Genomic DNA, 21642 nt, shown 5'->3' on the forward strand with positions numbered 1-21642 from the left:
TCGTTGACACCTTCTCAGAAGGAAGACCTGCTCTTGCACAGACAATGATACCTTTTGGTTTGTACTTCTGTCCTGCTTGGCTTTAATTTACAGTGAGGGAAATAATTAGAATCTCACTTTTGCGACGAGTGGAGTGAAAATGTAAACAATGCCTCCCTGCGGGCGGGTGCTTCATCACTTTGACAGGTGCATTTGAATTTGCCTGGGTGGTGGACAGCCTTGGTTATTTATGTATCATTCACGCATGGAAGGCGAGGCTGAGGATGGGACCATAGTATTGTGATGAAGGCCAATGTGAAGATAGGAGCTCTCTGGAAGTGTTGGGGAGACTTGAAAGAACTGTTTCCACCAAGCATTAGTTTGACACTAAAGTCTCTACTGTTAAAAGTTTTAATAGTAGCAAAATAACTCTACTGTGGTACCTTGACATCTAAATTCCCTTAATTTTTTTTTAAACTTTTTTGGGAGTTTTATCTGGATTTTGGACTATGCTTGAAGCCAACCTTTTCTTGTTTTTTTGTTTTTTTTCCAGTTTCCATCCCAATAGCGTGCTGCACAATACACATCACCACACTTAATGAATATTCTGGCGCTAGGGTGGTCAAACTCGGCAGGTCAGTCATGCTAGACGCATATAAACAGTCTACGAGTGAGATGTCTACTGAGCTAAACCTACTAATGGGTTCTTTGCACAAATCCACTACTTCCTGAACTCAATACCACTCCTTCATTTCCTGTCTTTCATGATTGGACAAACTGATTAATCCAGGTGTGTCTGGCCATTGTCGTCGTAGTTACTGAGGTCAGGAACACCTGGATTAATCAGTTTGTCCAATCATGAAAGACAGGAAATGAAGCAGTGGTACTGAGTTCAGGAAGTAGTCAAATTGTGCAAAGAGCCCATTCTGTCCAAGAATGATGTCCCTGGTGCCAAATTCACTGGTATAGACGTTAAAAAAACATACTAATGTTCAATTGAAGAGATGGCTTAGGTGTAAAGGGCTGAACAAGACGGGAAAAAGAGATCCAGAAGTAAAGTGTTTGTTTTGTTTTGGGTGGGTTTCAAAACATTGTTCTACGCAACTGACAGTGACATTCTCCAGTTTCAACAAGCTATCCTTTACTACGATACGCCCTGTCTGTCATATCTGGTTGTCTTACATCTTTGACAGTTGTTTGGGTAAATTCTTATTGCTTTTTGTGTGTGTAGCGATCACAATTTCTATTCTGGCACAACCAACAACACTCGCTATATTAACAAACCTCAATTCTTTCAGTTATTGTATCCTTCCCGTTTACTAAGGCTCCTTCCTTACTTCAGAAAAGGCCCTAACAGATAACTTTTCATGCATTACACAGCATGCTACAATGTATATGAAAGGCAAACATGAATGAATAAATAAATGAAGAAATAAATAAATAAATCGGGCAGTAAGCAAGACCGGTCTGAACAACAGTGGCAAGGCCATTTTAGCATTTTTCCTCATCATTCTTTATTGTCGTCCGGTAATCTGGGTAGGGCCAAACGCCAAACAAAAAAAAAGAAAATCTCTCATTTCTTTGGGACAGGTGGTAGCCGACAAGGTATCATGATTGTCATCTGTATGAGCATGACCCCCAACAAAATGTTTACTACATATGAAGGTGAAAGGCTTCACTTTGCTGGCGTTAAACTGGTCTTTTGGATGTCCACACAAGTTGACCCCCGTTCACATTTATCCTTCTTGAGTTTTTGGCTTCAGGAAACCAAAAAAACATCCTTCATTTGTGGACGGTCGTGGTGGTTCGTTTTTGCAAGTTTCGTAGCAGCAGTGTTTACTCTGCATGTTTTTTCTGAGATAAATGAGAAGAAAAACTATCAGTATGAGCATGGATCGTTTGGAGTGCGTTTCTACGTTGACCTCCTTCCGGTTCACGCAGCTAACGTCATGCGGTCTAAAAAAAGCACTCGTGTGGCACCCTATTGTGTCGTACACTCACTAACACAAACCAACACACCATGTATGCGGGGACGAGCAAAGAAAATGTGTTATTTCAGAAAGAAGTGTGTATCAACCTCAACCTCTATCAACCCTCCACTAGCTCAGTACCCAAGAAGTTCTCAGTTTCAAAAAAGTTATTATCACTGACTTAAAGCAGTGTATGCGTTTTGCCTATTCCTTTGACTTGGGGGTGTTTTGATCTTTGTTTTTGTTTTGTTTTTAAATCAGCTTCCTGTTCTTGTTTAATTTCCATTTCTTGTTAAGACTATCAGTCAATAGTCGCTTGGTGCATCGGTTACATTAATTGAAAGCGTTGAGTACATTTCCGGTGCTAATGCTAACATATAATATAATAAATAAAGAAATTTTCTGTAAAAAATAAGTAATTGAATCACTGTGGCAGAACTTGTGGTTACCACATCAGCGTCACAGTCGGGAGATTCTGGTTTTAAATCTTAGCTACAGCCTCGCTCTCTGGCAGTTGCATGTTCTGCCTGTGCTTGTGTTGGTTTTCCTCAAGTACTCTGGCTTCCTCCCACATTACAAAAAAATTTGCATGGATTGAATAATCAGTTGGTATGAATGTGAGTGTGTCTTTATATGTCCTGTGATTTATTGTTTATTAGTTTAGAGCATAGGTTTCAAACTAAAAAGTCCCCAAGTTCCCACTTCACACCGCATATGTCCTTTTGCCATGTTGAAAACTAGTGTGCGACTAGCATGCTACATTCCACAAGGGAATGAGCAGAATTTTTTTTATTGGCTATGATTGAAGTTGGCTGTAACCACTCCCACAGTGTTGCAGACCTCCTTACCATATCCACCTTGCAAAGATTTATGCCTGTCACAAATATAGAGCCCTGTAGTTTGGATTGAAGCATATATATCTTCGTCATATAAATTTCCTTACACACCTCATGTAGATACATTATGTGTGGAATTTTTCAGCTAGCTGTTTTGATGTAATAATTAATTGGTGTAAATGGTGCTTTGATGTAATAATCAATTGGATAATAAATTCTAAAAAGCAACAAGTGAATGTCAAGTGTTGGCGAAGACATAGACATGGTTGCTTCTTTTGTCCACAAATCTTGATTTTCACACAAACGCACATGCACACGCACACACACACATACACAGAAACAGCATCGCACATCTACATGCTAACACACACACACACACACACACATACACACTTGCTCGTGAACAAAGCCTCACACGGCGATCATGCGTACGTCTCCAGTGCCTGCGGGCTCTTGCGGCCAGGCAGCAAGGATGAGGGGGAGGAAGGGTTTCTGGAGAAATGGGGAGAAGTGTGAGGGTGAGGAGTATGCACTGTACAGAGGCTATCTAAGCTAGAAAGGGTCAGCACCCCTCCCCTGCCATGCCCCAATACTGCCGCCACCATGGAACTGACCCTGAGTTTAAACCTTGGACTGGCTTGATTCCACTTAGACATGACTGTGTGGAAGTACACATGAGCACATGTCAACACAGATGAATTGGGCTCATTCACAATTTTGACATAGCAAGTGCACACTGTATTATAACACACATAAATAAGGCTCATATGTCAAGGTTCATACTGCACAAATGCCCATCCACAAATAAACTAATGCACACGCAAGCACATAGAGCTTCTTGAAGTACACACATGCAAGACCACGGAGGGCTTCAATACACAGTAAGTGGCTGAGAACATGTGTAAGCACAAACCATAAGCACACAATCAACATACATGCATGGATGGATAAGCCAAGCAATGTCAGCCATTAGAATGGAAATAGATATGCTATTATTCTAAATTTGGCCAATATGTGGATGGTTGGCAGATATAATTGTAGCATCTTGAAAATGGCATGGATGCACACTGTATGATTTGGCCACAGCAAAGGCCTATGTCTTGTTAAACGCACCACTGGACAAGACAGGGTACACATTCATTTGCATGCAGGAAACACACATTCACAGAGTGACAAAACTGCAAACACACTACACACTACTGAAGTGGAATAATCACAGCTACAGTAGTGCAACAAAACAACATCCAAAACTAGCACAGAACCGAATTGGACTTCGAGTAAAGAAAAGCAAGCAACAGTGGCAATAAAGCATCAGAATAAACTGACTTTTAAAAGAAGATTATCCAAGGAAATAATATAGTTGAGTGGCTGAGATAATCCAGAAAATAAGATATGCATAATTTACTGTTACTAATCTCCTTTGCGGGAAATAATGCCATTTGCCAGCCTGCAGTAAACAGCTCACATCATTGAGCATCTCTTACTTCTACACCATTTCTGACTCACCCCGTAACCCAAGGACACACTTTCCCATTTTATGAACATGCTGTATATAAATTTACCTGGCAATCTGATATGAAAAGGGTAAATCTTCAAAGTTCATTGCATTTGAACATTGAACCCTAAAATGCACAATGTATTCAACTAATCAGATGAACACACAAAGCTAGAGAATAATTTATACCAGTGTATCTCAATAAGAAAAGTTATTTTATTTCAGAATAGGCTATCAAATAAAAAAATGAAAGTATTATATTATAAATACTATATATATATATATATATATATATATATATATATATATATATATATATATATATATTATATATATATATATATATATATATATATATATATATATATATATATATATATATATATATATATTATATATATGTTATAAACTACATGGGAAGAAATATAAAGATTAATTCCTACCTAAATTATATATTTAAAGTAATTTTGATTTTGTTTAAAGTATGTGATATTCCACATTCCATGAGATCGTAAACTGTGTCTTTCTGTTCGCTGTAAGCTAAAATGGTCAAAATTATATTAAAAAATATATAATCACGAAATGTGTCACTGTGTGTAGTGAATCTGTCTTTCACTTTTTGTCTTGAACAATTGAAAATATACTGGAATTAATTAGTTTTCTACATTTATTGAAATGCAACTTTAGACAGCTTTAGACACAGAAGTTTGATAAATGAGGTGCATCAAATCCACTGCAAACTACATTTCCAATAAAAAAAATAAAAAAAACTAAATGTGAGCACTATTATTTAAAAAAATAGCAGTACAGTAAAAAATAGCAATGTTGAAAAAATGTAGTCGAATGGAATTTAATTTGTTGTCATTGCACACATACTGAGCAACATAATTTACTTATAACAGTTACAACCTGAGACCTAAAAAACAATGACCAACAGAGGAAAACAGAACGGGTCGCCAAGTGTGCCCCAATTTTTTCTAAAGAAAAACCTTAGGAATGGGGAATGAGGAAACACCTCCAGAATATCATCTTCTAAGGAATTATAGTAAGGTTGTGTATGGCATTGTGTGTAGTGTATTCGTGTGTGGGTGAGTCTGTGTCCTCGTTCATGGCCAGCTCGACAACATATTGTCTCGTTCCAGTGAGGACAACCTCGAGAGTCCTAACGGTGGCGCAGGAGGGGTAAGGGAGATAATGGGTGCTTCAGCCTCCGACAGTAAAATCATCCAGGAGAAATGGTCTAACAAACTAACAGATGCTTTAGGTCAGGCTGACTTTAGCTTTGGCCTTAAGTCTCAACCTGGACCTCTCGATGGGCATCAATTGGCCAAATTTCTGGTCATTTCTTCAAGGCGATCTGTCAACTGCTCCACACTGTAATGCATCACACAAAGGAATTCAGGAATCACATCCAGTCTGCGAACGAGGTCACTCGTTGCTTGAGTCGGAGTGTTGACCACATGACATAGCCTCACTCATAACTTCATTTTTTTTATTTAAAATTTGTTGCACATTTGTTGTCTAAATGTCAATGTCCAAATGTTTTTGGTCTTTTTTTGAACAACTTGATGTTTTCAAACAGAGTGCTGAACAATGACAGTACTGTTGCACCATTTCTTTCCTAATTTCAGTATGATACCTAAGAAGTAGAGCAGCTGTGTGAGCCTGTGTGCTCTCAAAATTAAATAAGTAGCACACAAATATCAAATATATTAGCCTGACTGTATAGATGGACTACAGAAATTAGCGTGCATATTAAAATTGTCTGAAAATCTTATGTACCTTTCATTTTCTACACTTTAATGCAGACTTCCCCTGAGAGCTCATTCCTGGCGCTGCTTGTACCTCAATCAATTCAAAGATCAAGTGTCCTGGGAGTATGATGCCAGTTTGGGCTCAAAACGTTCATAACTTCAGAGAAGATGATGACAGCACACAAAAAGTCTATCCAAAAGCATAGATTGATAGTCAAAGCTAATACCACATCAGTATGTTGTCAATGTGCCTACATGGAGTACATTTCAGCAGTTCAATGGGTCATCTTTGTATTAAGATGCAGCAAATAGATGCCAAAGCAGGGCATTGCCTTTGATATTAAAAAGGGAAAAAAAAATACGCTGGAGCAGCTTAAAATTAATCAGGCCTCGGTGGCTGGAGGTCATAAGTCTCCAATAACCAATTTGAGAGCTGAGGATAAGGGATGAGATGCATTTACAGTCTCACATGTGCACACACCTACAGTACATGTAACACCGCTTCTGTACGGCCCTTATGGGGATAAAAAACACACCAAAAAAAACATCCATCTCTTCTCGGGATGTCATGTGGTGCTGTTAAGACGCAACACCTGTCACCATCACCAAACCTTCCTCATCCCCTCAGGGGCGAAGGAAGCAGCCAAGGTCAAAGTATTTAAAGGAAACAGAGGAGGAAGAAAAGAAACCAAGTGACTAACTACAAAGCGTCACATACAATCACATCCTGAGAATTTTGTCAGTTCATGTTTTATGTTTGTCCCATATAAAATGCTATTGGGTCTGCAGAGACACTCCACACACACTATATCAGGTACACCTAAAATGTATACATTACATTTGATGCACTCCTGTTGTTTAAACTATAACCATCTAAATAATCATAAATAAATACCTGCTTATTGGTCCTTATTTAGCAACATTTGTAACAAACGACTCTTTCTTTAATCCCATTGCCTTTCCTCGCATTCAGTTTTATCCCCTACCTTGTTTTGACTCTACCACTAAAGTCTGGTCAGGCCCAGGTTTTGGAAGATAATGTCATCCTCTTCCCGGATTAATTGTGAAGGACACATTAAGCAATGGTGCTGACACTCCCTGTAATTAAATGGTTCACACCGACAAGTTCATACTAGAATACTTTCTCCTTTCTATTTGCCAAGTGAGGGAACTGTTGACCTGTTTAGAAATGGGATGCAATATTGTACCACAGTGCTGCTTTTATGTGGACCTAAACTTGTGTAAAATGGAAAAGGGGAAGACAGTTTCGAACGCAAGTGGGACAGATTATCCCCCTATAATGTATTAAAGTCAACAACGGCCTGATTATTGGATGTCTATAGAATAACATGATGGATGTTCCTGTGGTGTTAAGAGTGATTTTTTTCCTGCTTTGGACTGCTTGGAAAACTGTCAGGCTGACTATCGTAAATGTTATACATGTTCAATACACAAATATGGATGTGAATGGTCAACAAGTTTGCCTGACCCACAGACTCTAAATGTGACCTAGAACAAATGATAGACAATTAGGAAGCATTTTTTGGTTTGGTTTTGATAACATTGAAAAAGCTTATGACCTCTTGTATAAGATGAAACATTTACAGCAAGTCTAGAATTGTCTTCAACGGTTACGCTTTGTACTTACAGTAAGTCCTTAAAATTGACATGTGTGTGAATGTGTGAGTATATATAATGTGCGTTTCATTTTTATCTTTGCGCTTTAGCTCGAGTTGACCGCTGCTTTTACATGTTAGTGTTCACTGAAGTCTGTGACCTTTTCAGGAAAGCAGCCGTGCAGCATTTGCAGTCATTTCTCATATTGAGCTTTGTAATACTCAGACTGTGTGGATGTTGTGCTTCCTGCCCTTGCCTGCTTGTTATTGCCTCAGGCCATCGGGGCCCAAAGCGCTGTCCACTTAAAAAAAAAAATCTATCCTCTGTAATGGAAGAAGCCACTTTAATGTGACATGCACATGCAGGCACACAGAAAGGTTTGTACGCATATACTTTCCCGATGTATGACTGTACTTTAACAAATATGAATCAGATGAACCATGAATTGGATTTTTGCACATGCCGTCCAGCATTAGAACAAACCCATTGACGAAAGAGAGCTGTAGTAAGCGCCCCAACACCCACTCATTGCTCACACTGACCAAAGGTTTACCCCTCCGGTTTGACCTACACCACCTTAGCACTCAGCGTGTTCTCGGTTCCTGTTTCAGGAGCTGAGGGTTCTATTGTTAAGTGACAGTGTTTCCTGTGTATTCCGTCACAGGCAGATGCCCTCTCTGTCAGCCTGACTTCCTCCCGCAGATTTTCTTATGGTCACTTTTGCATCTCAGGTGGCTTGGGAAAAGATTTTTTTTTTAATATTTTAATATACCACGGAAAAGACCAATACAGTGGATGTAAGTATCATTTTAATTGTGTTTTAGCCCGTTTATAGAGTGAAAGTAAGAATGTTGGGGCAGAAAATCACTGGCACAAGTATAAACAAATATACCTTTACAAAGAAAGTAATGCTCAGTTGATAAAAATCTAAGCGATCTTAACAATAGAGTCACGGGTGTAGAATGGCACTACATCATACTGATATTTATCTTCTTTTGTCATGTTGGCAAAAATATTAGGAACATCTTAAAAGCCTCTATACGTAAATAAATCTGATATCGGCCTGCAAAATTGCACCTGAAAAAATACAGAAATACACAATAAAAACGTAAACAATGCAGATTGCTATCTTTTTGACTCATGATGTACTCTCTCAGGCTCTTTACAAAGGATCGTGTAACATAAAAGTAAATTTTACCTGGTAAAACCAGTTGCGTCTCCATGTTTTGTCATAGTTTGGCTTTCATCACTCTATCATAAAAATTTAATTTAATGCCGGTCTTGAACCATAGCGACGATTGTAAAATTGTAAATAGCTTACTATTGATCTACCTCCTGTTCTTCTCCCATGCGCTGATTCACTAACAGCCAATCAGAGTGATTATATCACTACGGTCCAATGTCGATTCAACACGTTGAATTCGCCGAAATCTCCCCCAGATGCTCCGGCAACGGCTCCGACATTGCAACAGTGCTTTATACACTAATCAGACAGCGCATCCCAACACTTGGCGACTTCCCAACTCCCAATGTCGTATTGGTGTATAAAGGCCATAACATTAGGCAATATAATGCAAGCTACAATAGTGGTTATAAAATAAAATAAAATAAAAACCGAACTTTTTTAAATACTACCTCTCTGATAATATCAATCCATTTATCCATTATATACTATATATCACTTGTCCGCATTAGGGTTACTGGTTTAGAAGAAACATGTCCCTGTCTTCAGCTGAGAGGTGGGGTAAACTCTGGGCTGGTCAACATTCATTTTCAAGACTCATATAGACAAACAACCATTCACACTCGCATTCACGTCTATACACAATTAGGAATCTTTCATGAAAGTGGAGGTACCCAGACACCACTAGTCCGCCGTGCATAGCACATAGTATTCATACACCGAAGCATTATTTTGTATCTTTGATTAAACTCTATTCTCTTAATGGTCAGGTGGAGCAGATTAAGTGTCCATTATGTGTAGATGTTTGTTAAAAAAAGCATAACATGAAGTAACCTATTCAAGATCCTATACTCTCAGCAGTTTTCTAGCCTACCAAGCGCGTCAACATGGCAAACAACCCAAATTTGCCTGCCATTAATCTATTACCTCGACACACGAAGACAAACGACATGAAGGCACGTGAGTGTTGATGCAATCAGTTTGCGAAAACATCTTCGGGGCCCCCCCACAAACTGCCTCTCAGCCTTTTTCGGCTTTCTATTTAATCTGTCCTCTCCTTCAATTATCCCAATGTCACCACCACTGGGAAACTTTGCTTTTGGATGAATTAGCAGCAAACAAGGTTTGCAGCGGGTAAGCTGCTGCCACACTCTGTCACTGCCATAGCGATGGCTCTGACAAAACAGTTTGCATACCTGTTTAAGTATTTCAGAGTTTAACACCTCCCTTCTTCGTACAGTGATCTGGAGGGGGTGACAGAAGACAATTAATAATGTTGCTGTGCATCACTCCCTATGCATAATTAATGGAGCTCATTACTGAAACAGTAGTAGCTTGCTAGAACCCTCCATAGCTAAGAACATCATAGTATTAACAACGGGCCTGAAAAAATGTTTTGGGTTCAAGGGTTTTGAACACATTTTCAGTTGACAAATTGTCCCATGTTCTTTATTAGCTCATGTCCATTAGTACAAAGTGTCCCTTTTGCATTAACACCATGTTGTGTTGTTGAGTGGACTTTAATCATTCACAACACTGAACTTTTTACTCCAGGGTCTCTGGATTACAATGTCAAATCTATGAACTACAGATACTGCTCAAACAACTTGTGTTCACGTAGCCAAAGTTGACCCTTCATTGGCATGGAAAGTTTCCTGAACAGAAGCAACCCAAGCATGGCACTCTTGCACTAGGTCACAGGCGATGAAGGTATACTGTTTTGCACATGTTTTACCATATAACTCATAGCTAACCTGGAACTATGCTTGCAAGAAGCTAAAAAAAATAATGAGTGCTTACCGTCCCTTTTCGGCCCAGATTTGATTTGTCAAAAATGTGACATTCGTTTTAGGATGCATCATTGCATGCGTTTCTTAACATATGTAATACACATAGTCCCTCCCTCCCCCCCCCCCATCCCTCCTTTCTCCCAGCCAGCTAATGAAGGCCTACTCTTATTAAAATTTCGCCCTTGCCTCTGATATTAATTGGGTTCGTAATAAGAAATGTGGCAGAATCATTATTTAATTGCAGGGGCACATTTGGAATACAGTTTCTGAAATGTATTTTTAATGAATAACACTACATCCTGACCTAATCATATCAACCTTATTCTATCTAATTAGGGATGCAAAAAATCATTAGAGTTGCAAAATATTAGTTTCAGCTCTTTTCGGGCTGCTCCTATGCTGGCTTTATTTTTTTCCCCTATTTGTGATAAATAGTTAATAAGGGAAAATGACACAAGAAATTGCACATAAGCAAATTAGTCTTGAGTTAGGAAAGTGACCCTCAGTAGAGACATGGTATTACTAATGATAAAATAATGACACATCGGCATGTCTTATTTTGATGAAAAATAACACTGTGGTGTGAGGTGTAATAACCACCAATTACACAATAATATGTGCTTTATCTGTTAAGTCAGACTAGTAGTTGAAGATTAGTTTTTGTTTTTAGTGTTTAATAAATAATTGTTGGTAAACAGTATAGAATGTATAATACATACAATCAGGATTTTTCGACCGATCAGCGATCAACGAGTTTGGAAAAAAATGATAATTGATCACAAATTCGATCAGAAGATTGGGCAACATGTCTATTTAAAAAACATTGATATTTACTCTACAGTCACCATTCACGGGAGATAAGGACTAGCCCGGGCCACGAATAGCGAATATGCACGTTTAATTGACACCAATTGAAAGGTATGGGGAAAAAATCTTCAAGAAATGCTGAAAAAGATTAAAAATGTAATGTATTATTTTGCGGAGCCGATCAATTGATTGGGCAAATTGAGACATTACAGCCAATCACCGATTTTGCATGAAACGACAAATATCGTCCGATCCTGATCCAACTGATCAGACGGGTGTAAAGTCTAATATGTACAAAACAAAAACATTGATAATGTCAAAGTTGGGCAATAATTGCTCAAAAAGAATAATTTAATAAAAACATTGCGTTAATAAGTAATTACATATTTTTTATTCCCTACAAGTAAAAAAAATGCCTATATTTTAATATTTTCGTAGTCATATACTTTGAGCAAGCAAAGAGCAGAGAGTTAATGAAAATGGCGAACACGGAGCGATGTACGCCATTAAAAATCCAGCACACTAAATTAAAGAGGGGCCTGCAGTTTGATGGCCATGTTCTATTTCCCTTATCTCAACAAGTCACATTTTCAATCACTATGCAAAAGATTTGACATCTGGTGTCGGCTTGGTGCTAATAGACTTTTTGCTTCTGTGGCGTCGCCATGGACCAACGCCGCACTGTCAAACATGCGACAGCCTCACTCTGGTGATGCTAATTTCATGTGGAGCGACATTTATGGAAAGTGGAATTTTTATCTTGTGACATGGACTTGTCGACCACACCTTATGATATTCCCAAAATGAATCAAATTCACATGCATCATGAATGCATGTTGATTGAGAAATTTATTTTACTGAAACGTCTTTGTATGTGGTTTTCACAGACTAATCAGGCAGCTTCCTAGCTGGATTTCTGTTTTGGTAATTATCCTGTACTAATTAGAATGAAGCTAAATACCGCAGAGATGAGTTCTCAGCTTTCAGAAATGTAACTAAAGAAAATGAAATGATATAAAATGAGCAAATTCTATGCATTGTTTTGGACTTCTATTCAATTATTATCTGGCTGGATGTACTGTACTTACCTTGCGCCTCTCTCCATTAAAGCCCCTCCACTGCTCTGCCTTTTTGACAATGTAGCTAAGCTCCTGATTGGACAGCTCCAAGTCTTGAGGTAGGAAGTAAGTCCCCTCCTTGGCTGTGAGCCTCTGGAAGATGTCCAGCATGCGGCCATTGTTGTGAAATCTAGAGGGTGTGGAGTCGGAAAACAAGTAAAAATGTGGGAGTGGAAGCAGGAGGAATGCCAGCCTGAATCACTGTCTACTCTCTGTTAAGGTCATGTGGGGTCAAATACCTAAGCAAGGCAGAATAAGCAAAGCTGTGAATATACTACATAGAAGCCTGTTTTGTCTGTCACATTGGATTTTTTCAGAAATCAATGCAAAAAAACACAACTATGAAGACAAACATGGATCACAAGATGCAATGGCTCAAAAAATCTAAGTGCAAATGGAATCAAATATGTTGCCCTTTGAGTAGGAAGCACTTTGTTCTCACACTGACTTCAGCAATGTCTGTCTCTATCAGTGTGTGTGTGTGTTTGTTTGTATGTGTGTCTGATGCGGCTGGTAATGTGTGGGTGTCCAATCCTGACATGTTGCTGGTTGTAGATGAGTTTGGAAAGCCCAGCCTGAGTCACAAGGAAAGACTCAAGATCAAGCGGATGGCGTATTGATCCATAGATGCTTATCACAAAAGTGTTAAGATTTATTTGAGCCGCACATGGATGCAACCTTGAAAAGGAATCACCATGTCTGTAAAACAAAAATATAGCATTGGCTGACCATCAAAACAAGCCAACGTTGTGCCCTTCCATAAAGAATGTAGTCTGTCAGAGGGTAATCAGCTCTCAAATAAAACCAACAACAAGGAGACAAGGATTTATGCATGGAAGTGGTGCAACGCTTTGAACCCAGCATCATCCCCTGTGTCCCTCTTGGGATGGATGTTTTTGTAGTACCCTGACCTCACACACAACAACAGTGTGCATCTATTTTCATGCTACACTTGAATCTTGCTTCTCATTCATTTATGCAATCTCTAACAAAGAAGTAGTGCATCATCTCTTCAAATCACATTGACTTCTTTGGTGTTGGGATGGGTTCTGACTTTTGTGCGAGTGTTATTTGTACGGAAGATGTAACCTGGATTGAAAGCATCCAGTAAATTATCTTCAGTTTGTGAGGACATTTGTTTGTTTGGAATATTCTGTATAATACAGGACATTTCTTGGGTTAATTAGTCAAAATATACACTATAGTCTGAACCGAGATATGTAAACAAAAACTAAGACTATGTTTACATGCAGTCAACAACCCCTTCAAAACTTGAATATTGACAATATTCAAGTTTTGAAAGGCCATGTAAACACACTCATTTATATATATATATAAACATAGCAAGGTGATCATCTATGATGTATCTATCCAAATATAAAGCCATGTTGGTGTAAGAACACTGACCCATAAGGTAATACTTATGAACACTAAAAGACACTGAATCGGTTGTGCTGTCATGTTTAATGTACTGTATTGTTTCTATTCTTAACAGCAAAGTTGTGTTGTCTTCTTTGTGTGTTTAGTCCAATTGTATGTTTTTACTAATTGTGTGTCTGTGTTGTACTTATATTTTTGTGTTTTGTTGCTTTTTTTTACATCATGGCCAGGGGACTACAGTTGGATAATATCCTTCTGGATAATTCTGCCTTTTTTAGCTCATTAATTTGTATGTGTTTTATTAAATTGCACTGTCTATTTTTAAATAAATCAAATTCTCATATAATGAACTGGTTGTAACTTTGCTGTCAATGTCACATGACCCTTTCTGGTGTTTGTTTGGTGTTTCAAAAATGATTCTGGTATACAACCTTCAATGAGTGACATGCATTTCTACAGCAAGTGAATAAAGGTTACGTGAAATGTAATTAAAAGGGGATAACAGTCCATTCAACAAGTATCTATACATATAGCCTGAGGCGTTTCTTTTCCAAAATGGGTCACGCTCCATGTCAGAGCCTCTGCAGCCAATAAGAAACTGTAACCCATAAAATTATCAGCCTTGTGGCCTACATTCAATACAAATCAGTGTGGCGCTTGAGTGGCAGAAGTCATTCTTCCTGTCTACAGTTTTATTATTGTCTATTTAGCAGGAGTTTGATAACCCACCCGCTCACTGAAATTAGATGGAATTCTCTCATTGGCCGCTAATCTCCAACTGATTAATTTAATTAATTAGTTTCCTTACATTTGGGCCATTAATTGGATCTGGCTTGATACAAGGTGGCTGTTTTCTTATGGATTTTTGCAATCTGTAGGTAAGTCTGAATTTACAATTGCCAGCCTTTGTACAACATTGTGCCACAACAGGTCTAAGGTCTACTGGAAGAGATGCAGTGCAATTAATAGCAAGAAGAAGAGGCAGAAAAGGTCCCCAACTCCTGTCATAGTCCCCAACAGTAATAGTCATTGTTCCCACATTTCAGAGAGAATACATGCTTGTGGGCACATTTTGGTATTTAAATATGACGTAAAAAAATTGTGTTGTATGTTCTATTATTATTCTTATTATTTGAAGATTTATTACTATTATATCGATGTTAATTTTCATTAGCCCGTCTACAATGTTTTACATTATATGTTAGCATTAAGATAGTGGACTGTCGTTACAGGGAATCACATGGTTTGGTTGAAGATTACATTTTTAAACATACATTTTCTTTTGTTTTATGTGTAGGTTTTACAGTAAACTTCAGCTTGGAATGACAAATAAACAGTGTCCTTTCTTAGAATCCTCAAAGTAATGTTTTACGATAGTCTTCCATACTTTTTATGTTTTTTGTTTTTTTTTTAACCACAAGAGAGTGACAACAGGGGAATCATTTAAAACAGTGAATTTGAATTAGTTTGTTTTTTAAATTGGGAAATTGAAAAGGTATCATTGCTAAGTATAAAATAAAGGTTGTCAATAAAAAAGACGAGAAAGTACAATTTGAATGGTACTGAATCATATGGTAGGATATGAGTGATACTGAAGTATATGGAATGATATTGAACAAAAAATTGTAATTTGTTGATGAAAAGTGTGGAATAATATTGACTGATATAAAATTCTTTCATTTTATGAAACTCGGGAGAAAAAAACGTAAGAGGCTGTTTCTATTATACTTGTTATAATCCCTTAAAGTGTGATGCAATAATTTGTTTTTTTTAATCAAAGAAGCTTCAAGAGAAACATAATGATTAAGCACTGGTGACCTCAATCTCTAAGACATGACTGGAACACAGACACTGTCAGATGAGTCCTCCTTATATACATTATACAGTATATCTGGTCCATTTCAATATGCATGAAGGCTTCAGTCATACCAGCCGTGCAAAGCATTCAGCCTAATAGGATCATGTAAGAGGGTTATATGTTCACGCTATATCAAAACACATTTGAACTTTTGGATTAGAAATGCTTTCAATGTACCAACCGATACCACGGTATGGTGGGTATGAAAAGGCTGTGTGTTGCATGTGTGTATATCGCCTCCTGTGTTTATGTAAACTCAATGTGCTGATGTGTGAGGTCCACGCACACCTGCATAAGTAATTCTATTCGACTGTGAAATCAAAAGGCATCAGATCAACATTTGTTCCATTTTCTGTTGTTTTTTTTCCAGGGTGGATGGGTTAGGACCAGCACACATGGCTGCGGAGAGAGAGTTATTTCTAAATGGATGTTTAAGTAAAGTCTTCTGGTGAGAGCCAGGCCAGAGTGTTGCAAGAAAGGTATTCATCTTCATTGTCAGATTGTCCCTACAGGTTGCTTTAGTTTCAAAATAGCCGTGACTTTCATTGCTCTCACAACTTGAGCTGTCATGCTTCTCGACCACTGGGGAGATATAAAATGGAATTTACATATACATTTAAAAAAATAAATGGAGTCTCGGATGCATTCCCATTGCAGTTTTTTTTCCTCCTGATGCCATAGCTTCAGTGCTTTGAGACATTGATAAAACAGGTTTAAAGTATGTTGTGTAAAGGACAACTTTTGTGAAGGTAAAGGGCAATTAAGACCAACAACAACTGCACTGAGAGACTACAGATCCCTGTTAAGGCCTAAACATTTGCCACATTCAAAGTACCTGAAGTACATTTTGTAGGAAAGTGGTTTGAAGAAAGGAAATCTGCAGTTTGAAGAAAGGAAATCTGAAATTGGATGAAATGGCACATCCATTTTGCGAGTCTTACCTGAGCAGATAAATGCAAAGGATGGTGGCCGACAGAAGAAAGATAACTGCGTAAAGGAAGACAGTGATGGCAACCCCGGCTGCGCCTGATTGGTCGACTCTGTGGAAGTGCCAGAAAAGCTTGGCGGCATCCCCCACTGGCCTGTCTGGGCTGTAGGATAGACGCTGCAATGACAAACATAGGGTGAGAGTTTAGCGGGGGTTAGCATTAACTCCATAAACTTAAGGATGTTTTTTTTTTTTTTACAAAAGTAAATTATTGGTTGTAAGGTTTGAACTTGACATACAGTACATTTGTAATTAATATAATTTGACCACAAGCCTTCCCTGTGATAAAAAAAAAGACACACAGCTAACCTTCCACTTTTTCTCTCATCTTCTCTCCCCATTTTTTTCTGTAATCTAAAGTCACTTTGCCAAGATAAAGTGAAGTCCTATTTAAAGTGCACAAGTGTCCAAGTTATTTTTAAGTGACTTACCCCGAGGACGGCGTCCACTGCAAGGACTGCCAGGGGGTGCAGGACTGTCCACACTCCCTGAGCCATGATAAACTTTGACGTGAAGGAAGGGAATGAGCCAAATATCTGTTGACAGCCCCATCTGATCAGAACCAGCAGGAACGTTACTGCGTTCAAGGTCAGGGGACCCACCACCACCATGGCCAGCTCCTCGCGGGTGTGGAGCAAAGAACTCTGGTACACGAGGTCCACCGTGTGTGCGTGGAATCGAAATCTGGTGAGAGGTGGTGCGGGAGGGGGGATTGTGTCAATATGCATGTGGCAGATTTGTGTTTATGATGTTGTGCCACTTTAGGGCACTTGTTTCCAGCCATTCACACACAATATCATATTATATGTGAATGATGTAATCATTTTGAATTAATGTGATGACCATTATCAACATTAGGACTGGAAAATAAAGAAAGACGACATGAGAAAAAGCATCTCAACAATATTTTCACCTGCAAGAGAGTACGCAAGATCGACTCTGCATTTACAAGCAAGCCTCATGAGCTCCTTAATCTTCCCATCAGTCAGGAGATGGCAAAGCTGTGGTAGCACAGGACAGGTCCGCTTTATGCTCATTAAGTCCCATCTGATTCTGTCTATTCCAGATTCTGTTCATTAATCCCGATGAAGAGGTCCATTGGAGTTTCATGTGAAGAAAAAACTCCAAAGAGACCAATGCATATTATAGCTTTGTTAGAGTATTGCTTGTTAGACATTATATCCCACTTTTAAAAATGTTAAATCTTTGCCTTGCCCAGGAGTCACATGAATAGCAGCTCTTTACTGAGTCTACGATACCAAAATGTTAGAAAACACCTCTTAGAAAGATGCAGTTCCATCACTGATTTTGTATAGTCGGTAATTTTGGAAGCTTTATTCAGAGGAATCCTTTGGGATATACTGTATTTTTTTTGGGTGGTATATTTTAAGACTCATGGTGCTGGATGTATGTAAAATCTGAAAGATAACAGAATGTAATAGAAGTAATCATATAAAATTCTAGACAATTCTAGATTAGATAGATTATAGAAGATTTACTATGTTAGCGACGTTCTTAGCCGGATTTGGATAGTGACAGCAAATTTTGAAGATTGCTAGTGACTGTCGTCCCATACCAGATTTTGTTCTGTCATTTTTAAACATGTCCTCTATTGTCCCTTCTACTTTCCTGTTTTTAATCCTCGATCACTCCACAATTTAATATGTGATGTTTTCACCCCCACAAAAATAAAACAAAACTTGCTGGTATGCATGTTCACAGCTAGTCTGTTTTATTGTGATGAATTAAATCAGCACCCTATGCCAATTAAATGCTATTTTACAGGTATTTTTCTTTTGTGTCGTATTGCTTAAGTCGCAATGCTGCATAAAAAGTAACATAAATAAAGAACACTAAATTCCTTCCAAATAATGTACTGTAGTGTATGTGCGCCGTGAAACCAATGAAATTCCACATTGAGGGTGTTAATGTTGAGACAGTGTGTTGAGACATGTGTTAAAAGTATTTTGATATTTATCCACTCCAGTTTAAAAAAATATTCTTTCCGGGCCCACAAAACGCCGATTCTGTGTGGACGAAACAATGAAAAACCTTTGTGGATTCCCTGAGATGCATTTCCGTGTGGATGGGGCCACGGTACTGAACACTCAGGTTGGTGTTACTTACTATTTCATTGTGTGGGAACGTATCATCCTCACTGATATTTATAAATGTTGGTTCAACAGGATACAGAATATGCTACAAAAGCAGCTATACATTTATGTTGTCTGCGCGTGCATGCATATCACTGTAGGCCCCTCCCCATCCTTATACTGTAGTTGTGTATGTGTGTGTATCAAAGGAACTGAACTCACTTGTTGACAGGAACTGCTATGGCCTGGAGGTAGAGCCACTGGCTGCAGTAATGCAGGTAGAGCCTCACAAACCACATCAAAGCCAGCAGCAGCATAATGAGGCTGAGCTGCAAAACAGAGACCCGCCAGCTACCACATGGTTGTTGTTGTTGGTAGTGGTGGTGTTGCCACAGCAACAGCAGGCCCAGCTCAGATGGCAGCATGCAAAGGACCAAGTGGGCCGGGTTGGACAGCTGAGCAGAACTCAGTCCGTTCTGTGGAGGTCTGTTTTAAAACAACGAACAACAAAATCACCACATCAATATTGATGAACCATAGGTTACACCCACAGGCCACACACACACACACATGCACACGCAAATTTTCAAAGACGGTTCAATTTGAAAGTGAAATGATTACAATTGACATAATTACTTTATTGTTGTCATTTTACATACATTAGAACTTGTCAGTACTATTTGTAAATATACTCTTTCCTTCTAAGATATATCTCTCCAATAAAAAACTATTTGATACGTACCTTGATAGATTTAAAAGTGGAACTGTTGAATTTGGTTTGATTCGATGCACTCACATATTTAAATCAAACAATTTTCCATTTCAAGCCACTATGTGATGCTTTTTCACAAAATCAGGCGTATGTCTCCAAAAATGAAAATTGAGATATTGATACACTTAATTCCCTTTTAAATGACATATAAAAACCTAAAAAACGGACGTAGTCATTGTTGGCAGGTTTAAATTCCTTGTTTTGAGAAAAACGTGTTTAAAATTTTGGGCACAAACATCTTTCAAAGGTCAATAGCAACCAGTACCTTAGAAAAAACATATTGACACTAAACTATTGTACACATTGTACGCAGATACACAAATAAATACCAGCAGGTTATTTGGAAAACAGTGCTGAAAAATCAATCTATTCAAGTTAGGCAAGCATAGCGAGTGGCAATGTAAGTTGGCCGCTGATGGCTTCACTGCTCGCTACGACGAGTAAGGGACATTGTTAAGCTGCATTCAAGATGCTTTGGGGATGTCGATTTTTTCCTGGACCAACCTCCAGGAAATGTGCACTAGAATGCCCCATTCCAGGTTTCAAAGTCTAAAAAAAAAGGGCCTAGAATTCACCAATAGACTTCAATCTGTCGTCACTCAGTAATGGCTGGCCCCATGGAGACACAGACCATGAATGGCAAAACATAATTGACAAGATTATAAAACATAGTTCTTTGGTGGAACATATGAGATGCTTTGAAGATAAGACATTTTTTTTTATATAAAATAAAGGAAATGAAGGAGGAAGGTGTACTAGTGGTCAAAATGTGTTGTGATGAACCAGAATAACAAACAATTTATCAGAATCAGCCATCTTTGTTGCTTTCATTCGCCTGGGATGTTTGGAGGTCGGGAACGAGACAATCTGACAACTGAGGTACGCCCGACTTCCCACAATATGTGCAATACCGTTACATCTCTAATATTTATTGCAATTATTAAGTTGTATTTGGTGACTGATTGCTATTGTGTGTTTTGACTTGCATTAAAACTTCAGTTACGTCATCTCCGTAAAAACTGAGTTCCGTCTTAATCTGAAGATTCCATGTATACAGGAAATGAATGAAGATATTGGTATTTAATATGACGTGACTGGCTAGAGAAGTAGTTCATTTTTACACAAATCTAGAGAAGCATTCTAAGCAAAAAAAAAAAAAAAACTCCTTGAGCGATAGGCTATATTCTGCTATTACTGTTTTGACTATGACGTACGCAGTGGTGTGCACGCCCATATTGAACACAGCTGTCATGTAAACCAGTGGTCCTCAACCCTGATCCTCAGGGACCGGTATCCAGCCTGTTTTCCATGTCTCCCACAGCCAACACAGGTGGAGATCGTTATCAGCCTTCTCCAGAGATTGCTGATTAGCTGATGATATGAATCACCTGTGTTGGCTGTGGGAGGCATGGAAAACAGGCTGGATACCGTTCCTCGAGGACCAGGGTTGAGGACCACTGATGTAAACAAACCAATATGAGACAATTTACATTAATTTTCACTTGTGTAAACGGCCACTGAAGGTGCAGCTCAGGTGCTATATTTGTGCATGAATGTGCTGTCACACAAGCAGATAGCGATCCCTTCCAGCAGTGCTCAGCATCCCTCGGCACCTCTGCCTCCTCTGTGCTGCCCTTAATTGCTCTGCTCAACTATTCCCTTTTATATAGAGGGCACAGATGGAGCAGCCACAGACACAAAACTCGCAATATGTCAGAGCATGCAAGTACATTTGTTTTGCATGGGAAACTTATACTGAGGCACCCCACTTACGGTAAAACAGCACATCGGAGTATAATGTGTTTGCACTTTACACTTTACATGTAAACACAAGGAGCCATAGTTGACCCAGATCATCTGGCTAGCGTTAATTAAACTAGGCTCAAAGTAGCCGAACTATGGTTAGCTTCAGAGTGAGACTTCAGGCTTTTGCCTGTGGATATCCCAGTGCCTCACCACGGTGTCCCATAGCACGGCTGGAATTCACTTTGTAGTGTCTATC

At 38.7% G+C, this 21642-nt stretch overlaps 1 protein-coding gene across 2 annotated transcripts in view; it reads right to left on the reverse strand.

The window, feature by feature from the left end:
* LOC144040389 (uncharacterized) overlaps nucleotides 1-19201 on the reverse strand; it is a 35697-nt gene extending 16496 nt beyond the window's left edge. Inside the window, exons 1-5 of one of the 2 annotated variants that reach the window (XM_077554537.1) lie at nucleotides 19091-19201; nucleotides 17207-17459; nucleotides 16729-16892; nucleotides 12520-12679; nucleotides 10031-10078 (exon numbers count right to left, since the gene is read on the reverse strand). In XM_077554537.1, coding sequence (XP_077410663.1) covers nucleotides 10031-10078; nucleotides 12520-12679; nucleotides 16729-16892; nucleotides 17207-17459; nucleotides 19091-19185 — 720 coding nt within the window. In that variant the 5' untranslated portion in view covers nucleotides 19186-19201. The remainder of the gene's footprint in view (nucleotides 1-10030; nucleotides 10079-12519; nucleotides 12680-16728; nucleotides 16893-17206; nucleotides 17460-19090) is intronic. The other variant, XM_077554539.1, reaches the window with a different exon arrangement.
* Between the last annotated feature and the right edge of the window lie 2441 nt (nucleotides 19202-21642).

This window comes from Vanacampus margaritifer, chromosome 20 (assembly GCF_051991255.1).
Source record: "Vanacampus margaritifer isolate UIUO_Vmar chromosome 20, RoL_Vmar_1.0, whole genome shotgun sequence".
Lineage (NCBI taxonomy): Eukaryota > Metazoa > Chordata > Actinopteri > Syngnathiformes > Syngnathidae > Vanacampus > Vanacampus margaritifer.